General features: G+C 42.4%; 1 protein-coding gene across 1 annotated transcript in view; it reads left to right on the top strand.

Moving 5' to 3' along the window:
* Mthfd1l (methylenetetrahydrofolate dehydrogenase (NADP+ dependent) 1 like) overlaps nucleotides 1-13,114 on the top strand; it is a 202,129-nt gene that overhangs the window by 14,933 nt on the left and 174,082 nt on the right. Inside the window, exons 6-7 of the mRNA XM_047559648.1 lie at nucleotides 605-705; nucleotides 1,931-2,067. Coding sequence (XP_047415604.1) covers nucleotides 605-705; nucleotides 1,931-2,067 — 238 coding nt within the window. The remainder of the gene's footprint in view (nucleotides 1-604; nucleotides 706-1,930; nucleotides 2,068-13,114) is intronic.

Raw genomic sequence — 13,114 nt, 5'->3', positions numbered from 1 at the left:
TGGGAATTGAACCCAGGGGCGCTTCACCACTGAGCTACATCCCCAGTTCTTTTTATTTTTCATTTTGATTCAGGGTCTTGCTAAATTGCTGAGACTAGCCTCGGACCTGTGATACTCCTGCTTCAGCCTTCCCAGTCCCTGGGATTACAGGCATGCACCATCCGGCCTGGCTTTCTTCCTAGATCTGAACAAGGAAAGGCACAGAAACCATAGAAAGCCAGGGATCACTCATTTTTTCCCCTTGATTTGCCAAGGTCATAACTACTGAGTCAAGTGGGGGTCAGACCCGTGAATCCCAGGTGTACTGGTCTGAGATTGGAAAGTGGATGGCGTCATAGCAGGGTCCCCTCCCTGGAGTGCGGAGCTGACACCCTGCACAGCCCTGTGCCGCATCCTTGGTGTGGCAGAACCAGGACACCCACGGAGGGGCAGGTGAAGGTTTGGGGGGGCGCTCTAAGACATTAATGACCTTCACTTTCTACCCTGCCCTTAATTCTCATTTGGTATCTTCTCTCATCAGACATGGACGTGGTGTTCTGCGAATTACCACCGGGTGGTTTGGGAAGGGGTTTTTCACATCCTGCGCCCTTCTTTTCCAATTCAGGGTGACTGACATCAACCTGGGGAAGCTGGTACGGGGGGATGCCCACGAATGTTTCGTTTCACCTGTTGCCAGAGCTGTGATTGAACTTCTTGCAAAATCAGGTAGGATGCGCCCTTGAAGCTGCCAGTTTCTGTTTATTGCTGTTTGCATTATTTTTAAAATCCAGATTTGTTTCTGAAAGATTCTGATCGAAGCACAGAAGTGGTATTTAATATTGACTTTACTTTTCTCATCTTTTCTTTTGGGAGGTACAGAGAAATAACTGAAAACTTTTTGTAGTAAGATTGGTGATATAAAAATATGAAAGAGAAATCAGCAGAGATGAATGTTAGTCTGTTATGAACATTCTCCATTTCTCTCATGAAATGGTTAAAATAACCACAGTGAGAAATTTCAGGTTTCAATTCTCAAATCTGTTATGATCTAAGTCTAAGTAAGACTCATTTTAGACTGAAATGAAGAAGCTGTTGATGTAGTATAGAGCCCAGAAACCTAGATTGGGATTTATTAAGGAGTAATATCTTTTTCAGTAATCATGACTTAATTGCCATCATTGTCCTTTTGACCTACAAGTCAAAAAGAAAAGTTCATGTCACCAAATGGAAATGAATAATTTCTCTTTCTTGGCTACTAAATTTAATGAATAAATTACTGAGTATCTTTTGGTTTAGGGGCCTTCTAGCTGAGGATATAAAAATTCAACTAACTAAATTTTTCACTACTCCAATTTGAGTAGAAAGGGGGCACATGCCCCTTTCCCTACACATAACATGCAAGAAACAAAAAGCAAAGTTTAATTCAAATTTTAACTTTCAGACCATACCCTTTGGACAATGACCATTAAGCTCAGATCTCTGAGCTAATCCCTATGTATGGTGTTTTTCCATTATGTGGATTATCAAGATGATGATTCTGAACCACTTTGCCAGAAAATTCTGAAATTATGGCTAGTAAAATATAGTAACAGTGTTGAAACATCAGCAGTAAGAGTGGAACTAAGAGTACAGAACATGAGAATTTTGGTTAATTACAACATGCCACTCCTGCCTCATAGTCATTGTGGGTTGTCACTGAGAAGCCAAGTTTTATTTATTTTTTTCTTTTTTTATATAACTTTATTTTATTTTTTTATTTACTTATTTTATGTGATGCTGAGGATCCAACCCAGGGCCTCACACATGCTAGACAAGCACTCTACCACTAGCCACAACCCCAACCCCAGGAAGCCAAGTTTTAAAAGAATGCTTTTCCTTAAGATTCATCTATCTATCTGGGAGTGAAGATCTGGGTTTCTCTTATGATGTTTAATTTTTATTTGGTTGTTAGGTGTCAACTTAGATGGAAAGAAGGTTTTGGTGATAGGGGCTCATGGATCTTTGGAGGCTGCCCTACAATGTCTGTTCCAGAGAAAAGGGTCCATGACAATGAGCTCCCAGTGGAAGACACCCCAGCTTCAAAGCAAGGTAAATTCCATGTGGGAAACGTGCAGCCTGGAGCGCTTACACTAGGAAGGAGGAAGGACTGGAAGTGCACAAGCAAGCACTTAACTTCAGAAGTCAGAGAAAGAGCAACATTGAGTCCTTGGAAGCAGGCATTAGTGAGATAGAAAACATCTGAGAGATTATCAACAAAGCCAAAAGTCGGTTCTTGGGAAAGACAGCCAAAATAAGGTAACGAGAGGGCACCAATAATAAAACCACAGAAATAAAATTTGCTTTTAAAAAAGGAGAATATGAACACTGTATGCGTGTAAATTTGAAAATTCGTATGAAATGAAGACTTTCCATGTAACTTACCAAGTGGACTTAGGTAAAACTGAACAGCATATTTCCCTTAAGGACATTAAATCAGTCTTCTTGCCAAGCAAGCAAACAAAAAAAGACAGCAGGTGGCTTTACAAATGAAAGGACAGATTGTTCTAATCTAATCTTTTCTCCGGTGAAAAAGAAGGAACATGTCCTAACTCATTTTATGAGTATCAAAACCAGATAAAGACAACATGCGAAAGGAAAATTAACAGGTTGATTTTATCATGAGAAAAACCTTAGAAAATCAAATACAGCACTGAATTGGGTTTATTTTAAGTTGACCATGGTGATTTAACATTGAAAATCAAATTAAAAACTGTTCTTACCATAGTAGGTACAGAAAACTCATTTGATAAAAATCTAATATTCATTATGAGTTTTTCTTTAAAACAACAACAAAACCCATTCAAACTAGGTATTTAAAGGAATTTCTTAATCTCACTTAATAATTAAAATATTAGAAACATTTAAAACTAGGAAAGACAAGGGTGCCTGTTAGCATTATATTGGAATTTCTAGATAATGCAATAATATAAAGAAAGAGAAGAAGAAATTAACAAAAAGTATATGTCAATTTTTCAAAGTAATTATTTAATTTTGATGAATGTTATTAAGAAGATAAATCAGAGATATGATGCTCATAGATAAGACTCTTAAATATATTAATTGTCCCCAAATTAGTCTGTACATTTTAATCAAAATCCTGACATGATAGTTTTTTGTAGAATTTGACAAATGATTTAAAAGTTTGCATGAATGTACAAAAGACAAAATAAGACAATTTTGTAGAAATAGTAAGTAGGAGACACGTGCATACTAGTTGAACATCCCTAATCCAAAAGGCTAAAATGTTCGAAAATCTGAAACTTTTGTACTGACATCATACTCAAAAAGTTTCAAAGTTTGGATTTTCAGCGTAGGGATGCTCAACCAACTAACTCGTCTATGCAAATAATTTCAAATCTAGGAAACTCCAAAATTTAAAATACTTCTAAGCTTTTTGCGTCAGGGATACTCAGCCGAATATGAATCAGTACATCTATTGTAGTTAGATAGACTATTGGAAGAAAAGACACTGGAAACAGATTCATGCATGTTTGGAAAATTGAAAGCAGGTATTCCAGACCAATAGGGAAAGGACTGACAATTAAAAAACGATGTTCTTTAAACTCGTTATACATGTGGGTAAAACAGAAATACCAACCTGACACTCTGAATAGTCACTTCCAGATTAAAGATCTAAATGTTGAAAGCAAAGCTGTAAAGCTTCTAGAAAAAAATATAGGAGCATGCTTTTAAGATGCTGAGATAGAAAGGATAGCTTAAAAGACTCAAAAGTTCCACACTATGAAAACTGATGTGCCTGAATTCCAGTAAAACTTACCGACTTGGGTCAGTAATCCCATCTACTGTGGTGGCTAAGGCAGGAGGATGGCAAGTTCTAGGCCAGCCTGAGCACTTTAGTGAGATCCTGCCTCAAAGTAAAAAATCTAAAGTAAGGGGGAGGTGGCTTAGTGGTAAAGTGCTTGCCTAACATGCACGATGACCTGGGTTCAAGCTATGGTACTGGTAAAGTTTTGTTTACCAAAACGAACAGCTTTTTTGCCAATTCCTGCTCTATAATGTATATACTTAAAAGTGAAATTGCTTCGTTAAGAAGTATTAAACACTCATCAGAAATAGAACCCCAAAAGTACAACATCTTAAATAAAAGATATATAAATTTGCATTCAGATACTATAAAAATAAAAAGTCACTTTTCTCAAACAAATCCTGAAAAAAGTGAAAAGACAGGTATAGATTAGAAGATATTTACAACAAATATTTAGCTGGTAATTAGACTCCTCTAAGTCAGAAAGACAAAGACTATCCATAGAAAGTGGGCAAATATCAGGCCATTGGTAGGTAAGGATGATGGTGACGAAAAGACACATGGAAAGTTGCCAATATAACTGGCAAGCGATTGGTTTCACTTACCAATCATATTGGCGATATTGGGGAAAAGTGGCAATGTGACATCTGTGGAGCTGTAGGAACTCTTGTATTGCTATAAGGGATTTAAATTGAAATAAGTACCTTGAAAAGCAGAGTTTGAAGATACCCTTCAACCCTGACATTTCACTGTGAAAGTGTGTCATAGAAGAGCTCTCAGACTCAAGGACCAGGAGACATTTTTAAGAGTGGTCAGGGGCTGGGGCTGGGGCTGGGGCTTAGTGATAGAGCGCTCGCCTAGTGTTCTCAAGGCCCTGGGTTCCATCCCCAGCTCCACCCAGACAAAGAAAGGAAAAAAGAAAGAAAAGAATGATCGTGTACAACCAGAGAAATGAAAAGTTGTGCTCCATCTGTGCACAATGAATTGAAAAGCATTCTGCTGTCACGTGTACATAATTAGAACAAATAAATAAATACAAAGTATTGGGAGTAAAAAATAGTAGGAAAGAGAAGAATGGTTAGAGCAGCATGTTTCTCACCCAGTAACACGATGGTGACCCAGTGCTCGTGCATGAGGGTGACGGGATGAATCAGTCTAACTGTATGTTGAATATATGGATATTTATGCTCGAAGCAGAATGATACGCACACAGTGAAAATCAATAACCTGGGACTATCAATATCAGCAGAAGATTCTTTAAAAGTAGCATTCGGTGAAAAAAAAAAAAATAAGAGCCAATTACAGAAGGGCCTATTGCCTACAGCACCACTTACAGAGGGCTAAAGGCAATGCTGTAGGAATATGTGAAGTAAAACAATAAAGAAACGCACGGGAACTATGAAGTCAGAAACGTGTGCACGATGTGAATGGAAGGGAAAGGAGGGAGACCCAGGGACCTTCAGGCCATTTTCTTTCTCTTTTTTTTTTTTTAAATAGTAAAATTATTTTTTCTTCCTTTTGTTTTTCTTCATCAAAACCCCAAATTAGAGTACCAGAAAGAGGAGTAGGGTGACAGGCTCACACTGGGGATTGCTCCTCAAGCTGGATATGAGCTTGAGAGCGGGGGAGGACAGGGAGGTGCCTCCCTGGCAGGCAGGAGGTGGGTGACACCTGTCCTTCCCTTCCTCCTCTAAGGACCCATCTCTCCTCCTCGCTCTCCTCCTCTGGATTTCCATCTCAGTCTCTGTTCCTATCTTGTTCTCTTTCTTCTCCAGTCGCATCCTTGGGTACCAGATGTAGCTTGGCCTTTTACCCACAGTGGGACCTTCAGGAAGACCTGTAGCTTCCACTGTGTGTCCAGCTCATCATGCTGGCTCCCAGTGAGCTTGTGAGATGGCTAAGGAGGCAGCCTGTGTGGAGCTGTTAGGCTGGACTGCCTGGCCAGCATTTAGGGTTAGCTGGGTATTGAACCCAGGGCCTTGTGCTTATGAGGCAAGCACTCTACCCACTGAGCTATATTCCCAGCCCCCAGCCATTCATCTTTTCATTAGTTGTGTCCTGGCCCTCTCCTCGCTTTCTTAAATTTCATTTTAATATTTGATGTGTTGTATTTCTTATTTATACTTCCTGGAGAAAAAATGCTAAGCATCTTTGACTTTTTCAAGGTGTTGGTTTGAGTGAGCTTTAATGAAATAATAACTTGTAAAGAAGAAAGTCAACATCGCCACTCATGAATTTCTAGAGCATGAAACAGGGGTGCATGAAGTAGTGACCTCTCAACACTTAAATCAGTGGAGCTTTTCAGCCTGCTGTGACTTACCAAGGTGAAGTCCTAGATCACAACAGGTTTTGGTTTTTGAAGAGTTGGCTACCCGCAGTTGAAAAAGAAAATTATTTTAGAAATTCAGTGACAAAATAAGGAACTAATATGTGAGACCCTGTCTCAAAAACAAAAAAGAGCTGGAGTGTGGCTCAATGGTAAAGCACCCCCAGGTTAAATCCCCAGTACCAAAATAAATAAACAATTTAAAGTCATTTATCATTTTTCAACATTTTTTGAGTTACTTTCTAAAAGAACTGGAGTTCAGTACCTTAGGAGAGAAAGTCAGCTCTTTAACTTGAGAGACTTTTTCAAATCAGGAGGTGGGTGGAGCCACATGCTTTTGTCCTTTCCTGAGACAATGTCCAGGTGTGTTACATTACTCATATTTTCATGTCTGAAATATTTTATTACATTTTTCATTTCAGAAAATGATAGTGCAGCCCATATATTTCAAGCAAAGTGAAGTTAAATAAAATGAGCACGTGGGGTATTACAGTGGCCCAGCTTGGTTGCAGTTTGGCTCTTGGTGTTCCTAGTTATCTGGGGTCTAACAATATTAAATGGAAAATTGTAAAATTGTATGGCGAGATTACAATAAATCATTGAGTCTATCTTAAAGCAGGAGACAAAACCATCTTTTTTCACCAGCTGGTAGGACGGAGGGGCAGACTGCTAGTTTACACCCTTGAACCGCTCCAGGGGTTAGAGTACACCTTTTATACCCTAAGTAAAGCATGTCTGTACATTAATCTCAAGTGACTGTTGTTATGATTCAAAACTACAAACAAACATCATGAGATCTAAAATCATAAGCAGAAGGGGAAGTGGGTCAAAACGACCCTAGTTGAGTACAAGTTAAAGAATGGTTACTAATGTCTAGATAATCATTCTGACAGGGTACATTGTCCAAGAAAAATGGAAACGAAAAAGAGAACAATTGTTTTAAAAACTGTTTTTAGTTGTCAACGGACTTTACTTTGATTCATTTATTTGTATGCAGTGCTGAGAATTAAACCCAGCACTTCACACATGTGAGGCAAGTGGTCCACCACTGAGCCAGAATCCCAGCCTGTTTATTTATTTACTTACTTATTTATTTATTTATTTTGCATTGTATAAGATTGCATTTTGTGTTGCCGAACATGCTATGCTAAGGAACTGTTGGGTACAGAGGCAGGATGTTCCCATGGGAGAGGCATTTCCTACGTGACATGGAGTCTCGGGGTAAAATGGAGTGTTTGGTCACTGCTCATATAGCCTGGCCCATAACTTCATAAGCAATTCCTGTTTCAAATCGAGTGTTGTTCCAAGTAGTGCAATGAAATCCTGCACCTTCTGCTTCACGCTGCCCTGCGGGGGTCACCCTGTCGTCCATCACATCCACCCCATATGCGCTGCCCACCCACTCCCTTAGTAGCCGTCTTAGCTGTCAGGCCCAGTGTGGGGGTACCCCAGGGCTTGTATTCAGCTGACCTTTCTTTTACCTGATAATGGCCCCAAAGCCTAGGGTCAGAGATGCTGGCAATTCAGATAGAACAGAGAAGCTGTGGAGGAAGCTGTGAACTGCTTCCTTTAAGTGAAAAGGTGAAAGTTTATCAGGGTATACATATGTATTAAAAAACAGTAGGTAGAGGGCTCTTTATACCATCTAGGTTTCAGTCATCCACCTGGGGGTCTTGGAATGTGTACCCCTTGGATAAGGGGAGACTACTGTCTGCAGAACAAGATCTAAAAGTACATTTCCTCTCGTTGCCATGACAGATGAAATCAGGAGTGAGTTGTAGCCCTGCCAGGGAGGGCAGGTGTCTCTGACTGAGAGTTGGACTCTTTGCATGCATGGCAGGTGGCTCTAACTGATGCAATGCTTAACTTGTTCTGAGACAGCTCAGGAATGTGGTCTTGCAAGTAAACCAAAGCTGTGTGCATTTTTAGTGTTGGCCACATGGTGGCAGCCTACTCAAGAAAATAAAGGAACAATATTTTGCACCTTTTTTTTTTTTTTTTTTTTTTTTTTTTGGTGGTGCTAGGATGGAACACAGGACTTTGCATTTGCTGGGCAAGTATTCTACTACTGAGCTACATCCCCGCCCCTGTTTTGCACTTGAGAGTTCAGAATTTTCAATTTGGAAGCTTAGTTGGAAGAGGAAAATAAACCTAGCCTGCACTGAACAGCTGTGGTAGAGAGTTGAATGTTTTCACAGCTGTCACAGATACTTTTGCTAGTTGTATCTGTATTTTTGAAAAACAAAGACATTTTTCAAAGTACTTTTTTATTATGAAAATAAATTACCTTGACTCTGTACTTTGGGGTGAACCTCATTGTAACTTTGAGAAGGATTAAGTGGCATGCTTTTCTCAAGAGAATCTAAAAATTGGGAACTGCTCCTGTTTCCACACATACATGAAGGTTCTCTTGAAGAGCTGACGTACATTTCCTCGCTACGTCTAGCACCATTGTGAATCTCAGAGGCTGTCAGCGTTCGCTCTTACTACTGCTTTATCTTCGTAGCCAAAATCAAGGAAAGAAAGGACCCAGGCTCCCCACACTTGTCCTTGAAGTGAGTTTGCCTCACCTCCTCCACGCACACCACAACCCGGGCTTTCTGATTTCCACACTAGCACAGGTGCATTTAAGATTATTGTTCTTTTAGCTTCTCACCGCCAGCAATGATAAAAGAGCTGGGGGAAAAGAGGATGAGCAAGGGAACGTGGCCACTGAGGGGAAGGATAGTGTCTTTGAAAACTGGCCTCATGTGCTGACAGTCGTGTGACTTCAATGCGGGTATGTTCTGAGAAATGCATCGTTAGGTTGGTTCATTGTATGAACGTCAGGACTGCCATAAACTGAGGCAGTGACAACATCCCTATGTGACATGATCTTAAGGGGCCACTGTTGTATGCACGGCCTGTCATTGACCAAAAAGCGGCTATGCAGAATATGACTGTCCTTGTGCCTGACACAGAATTGGGCCCCTTTTGGACATCTGGCTGGGGGTGTGCAGAGTTGAAGGTGTGAGGGGTTGGGGCAGCAGGGTGGGACCGCGTAACCCTAGAGCCCTGTCTGCCAGCTCCCTAAGTGCAGGTCGTCCTATAGATGTCAGCTGACCTTTAAACTGTCAGACAGGTGGGACACCCAGGAACTGCTTTCCAAGGTGGGGTCCGCACTCACCACTTGGGTCCTCCAACGTCGGAGCCTCGACTTTGGAGACAGACAGCGCTGGGCTCGGGCCTCAGCTGCTACTTACCCGCCCTGGGCCTGTTTCCTCGTGTGTGGAACGGGGTTCAGAGCACTGCCTATCCCGTAGGCTGTTGTGACAATGGAATTAAATAATTAGGTGGGTCAATCACGTCATAAGTAGATAGTGAAGAGAACAGTGTGGCCTGTTGCCCTTCATGGGAAGCCTGCCTCCGGTGCATGACGGGGGACGGGAGGGTGTCTGTGGTCTCCCAACAATATGTTGACCAAGGAAGTGAACCTGCTAAGAGGCCGTGTCCCAGGGAGTGGAGGGACTGAGCAGAGCGAGGAATGCATCCCTCTTCGGGTCATTTGCAGAGAGCCCTTTCCCTCAAAGCTGTGCACTGCGTCTTTCCTGTGATTCTTACGATAGAAACCAGGAGCCGCTGCACTTCGCACTCTGCCTCCTGGGGATCCCCGCTTGGCCAGCTATCATACTTAGGTCTTAAAATTTGGAGTAACGGTTACATTGAGTTGGTGACATAGGAACGGACCCTTTCTCTATCTGCCTACTTAAATCTAAGAGTATTTTATGGCTACTGCTAAGGGTTTAGATGTGGCTTGAGTATATCCCCAAGGATTCATTAGAAGCTTGGTTTCTGGTGTGGCTATGTTAAGAGGTGATGGGACCTTTAAGGGGTGGGTCCTAGTGGGAGGTCTGTACAGCCCCTCCCTATTTTCTGACTTCCTGTCTCACCCTGTGATCCCACCTCTGTGATCTCACAGGTGCTCCCACCTCTGTGATTGTATCAGCTACAAGGCTTCTCCAGAGCTGAGCAGAAGCCCGGCATCAAGCTCTTGAACCTCCAAAACTATGAGCCAAAACCAAATAACTCCTCCCCTCGCCCCGTACTTTTTTCCAGTACTGGGGATTGAACCCAGGGACACTTCCTATTGAACTACATTCTCAGACCTTTTTATTTTTTTATTTTGGGACAAGATTCTCAGTAAGTTGCCCAGGCTGGCCTCACACTTGTGATCCTCCTGCCTCAGCCTCCTGAGTCGCTAGGGTTACAGGAGCGCACCAACGCACCTGGCTTAAACTTCTTTTCTTTATAAAGTTAAGTCATGGGTATTTCATTGTAGTGGCAGAAAATGGACTAATACAGATAACTGATTTATTCCTAAAATCAAGGAACCTAAGCCTGTAGAGCTGAGATTTGCCTTCTCAGAATTCACAGGAGCAGAATAGCCCTCTGTTTTGGTGGCTTTATAACTTGTGCTTTTTGGAATTGGTCATTGAAAATGGAAAGTAAGTTTTCTGCTTTGTTCCTGTGCCTCCCTTCCACGCTGTGAGATGCCGCGTGCATTTCCATGGAAGGCCTGGGCTTTTGTCCAGATTAGTTGTGTGCTGTGGAGCATCAGCCGCGCTAAGCGCAGCAATGGAGATGGTGTTTTGAGTCGGGCTGAGGAGTCCCCTCCTTCCTTCACCTCCTCCACACAAACGCAGGCCCTCACACTCAGCTTCCCAGAGCAGTGACAGAGCCACCTGCCTGCCAGCCCGCCAGTGGGAACTAGCCTCGTCTTGGAGGTGACCCTCTTCCTTGCCCTGAAGATTTTGTGCTACTCCAAAACCCGTCTGAAGTGACAGCATGCCTGCCCTCGGGGTTCTGAGGTGGAGGGGTGCCACTCCTTGGCAGCAACAGCCACCACGGGGCTCTGCTCCCTTGAGAGTCTCTGCTGAGCCCGTGGTCAGCGCAGCTGCAGGAAGAGGCTCAAACGGCCTGCAGCTGGGACGAATCAGGTGACTCCCAGCTGTGAGCAGAAGGAATAACCTAGAAATGAGAGAACCGTTCTGTTTTGTTTTTCTCAGAGGATCTCATTTCTCCTCTGGAGCACAGAGACCCTCAGAACCAGTACTAACAGAAAAAGGAAAAATATAGGTCTTTCACGTTGGAAGCATCAAAGTGTCTGGTTTTTTTTTTTTTTTTTTTTCCTTTGAGCAAAGTTACATTATCACAAAGCTTTCTCCAGTTTAAATTTAACACACAGCATGGTTCATAAGAGCCTTTAAAAGGTGCACTGAAAAATTCCAAATGTATTTGTGTCAGGATGGGAGTGGGGCCGGGAGCCCTTAGCTTTTGAAGTGGACTCGGATCAGTGAGGTACTGGACGATGCTTTTTGCAAGAGAGGCTAGCCTTGGGACTGTACCATTTGGAATAAGGATGGCTAACATTAGTTGAGTGAATGGCTTCTGCAGGGCCTGGCACTGTCTTACTCATGTTATCTCAGTGATTGAACACACCTGCCCTGTTAGGCAAAACTGTCATTGTCCCCATATTATAGATGAGGAAACTGAGGCTCAGAGGAGAGGTTTTTTTTTTTTTTTAATTGTAAATAAATGGGATACATGTTGTTTCTCTGTTTGTACATGGCGTAAAGGCATACCATTTGTGTAATCATAAATTTACATAGGGTAATGTTGTTTGATTCATTCTGTTATTTTTTTCCCCTTCCCCCACACCCCTCCCACCCCTCTTTTCCCTCTATACAGTCCTTCCTTCCTCCATTCTTGCCCCCTTCCCTAACCCTAACTCTAACCCTAACACTAACCCCTCCCACCCCCCATTATGTGTCATCATCCACTTATTAGCGATATCATTCGTCCATTGGTTTTTTGCGATTGGCTTATCTCACTTAGCATGATATTCTCCAGTTTCATCCATTTGCCTGCAAATGCCATAATTTTATCATTCTTTATGGCTGAGTAATATTCCATTGTATATATATACCACAGTTTCTTTATCCATTCATCAATTGAAGGACATCTAGGTTGGTTCCACAATCTGGCTATTGTGAATTGAGCAGCTATGAACATTGATGTAGCTGTATCTCTGTAATATGCTGATTTTAAGTCCTTTGGGTATAGGCCAAGGAGTGGGATAGCTGGGTCAAATGGTGGTTCCATTCCAAGTTTTCTAAGGAATCTCCACACTGCTTTCCAGAGTGGCTGCACTAATTTGCAGCCCCACCAGCAATGTATGAGTGTACCTTTCTCCCCACATCCTCGCCAACACCTGTTGTTGCTTGTATTCTTGATAATCGCCATTCTAATTGGGGTGAGATGGAATCTTAGGGTGGTTTTGATTTGCATTGCTCTTATTACTAGAGATGTTGAACATTTTTCCATATGTTTGTTGATTACTTGTATATCTTCTTCTGTGAAGTGTCTATTCATTTCTTAGCCCATTTGTCAATTGGATTATTTACATTCTTGGTGTAGAGTTCAGAGGAGAGGTTTTTTTCCAGAGATCAAAAAATTAAAAAGGATGCAGGTGGTGATGCAGCTTGTGTTTCAAACCACCGAGTTTATCAGCTCTTATTGCAGATACTCACATCAAGTCTGCTCTCCAAATTTAAAACCAAAGGCACCTCCCAGCTCAAACACCTACACCAGAGACCAAGGCCCAAGCCATTAAGCTGTTGTTTTAGGCCAACTGTTCATAATCCTGGAGACCTGCTTGTAGGAGCAGCAAGCTGAGACTGAAGGTTGTCTCCTCCCTGAGACCTGGGACTTGTCACCAGGCCGGCAGGCTCCCTCTACAGAAGGGACAGCGTGCACTGAGAGGGCACCTGGTCAGGTGTGTGGACCTTCCGGTCAGCTTCTCAGGACTTTCTTCCCGCTCCCCGTGGTGGTAGAATGGAGAAAACAGCCCAGGCCCTCATGGGTACCACAGTCCTATGCTGAGCAAATACCAGGGTTTCTGGGCAGTGTAGTTGGTGGACGTGAGTGATGTGGGCCCCTGGTTATTTGTAGCCTGAAAATACATT

Source organism: Sciurus carolinensis, chromosome 7, assembly GCF_902686445.1.
Source record: "Sciurus carolinensis chromosome 7, mSciCar1.2, whole genome shotgun sequence".
NCBI lineage: Eukaryota > Metazoa > Chordata > Mammalia > Rodentia > Sciuridae > Sciurus > Sciurus carolinensis.
This window is presented reverse-complemented; position numbering and strand designations above follow the sequence as displayed.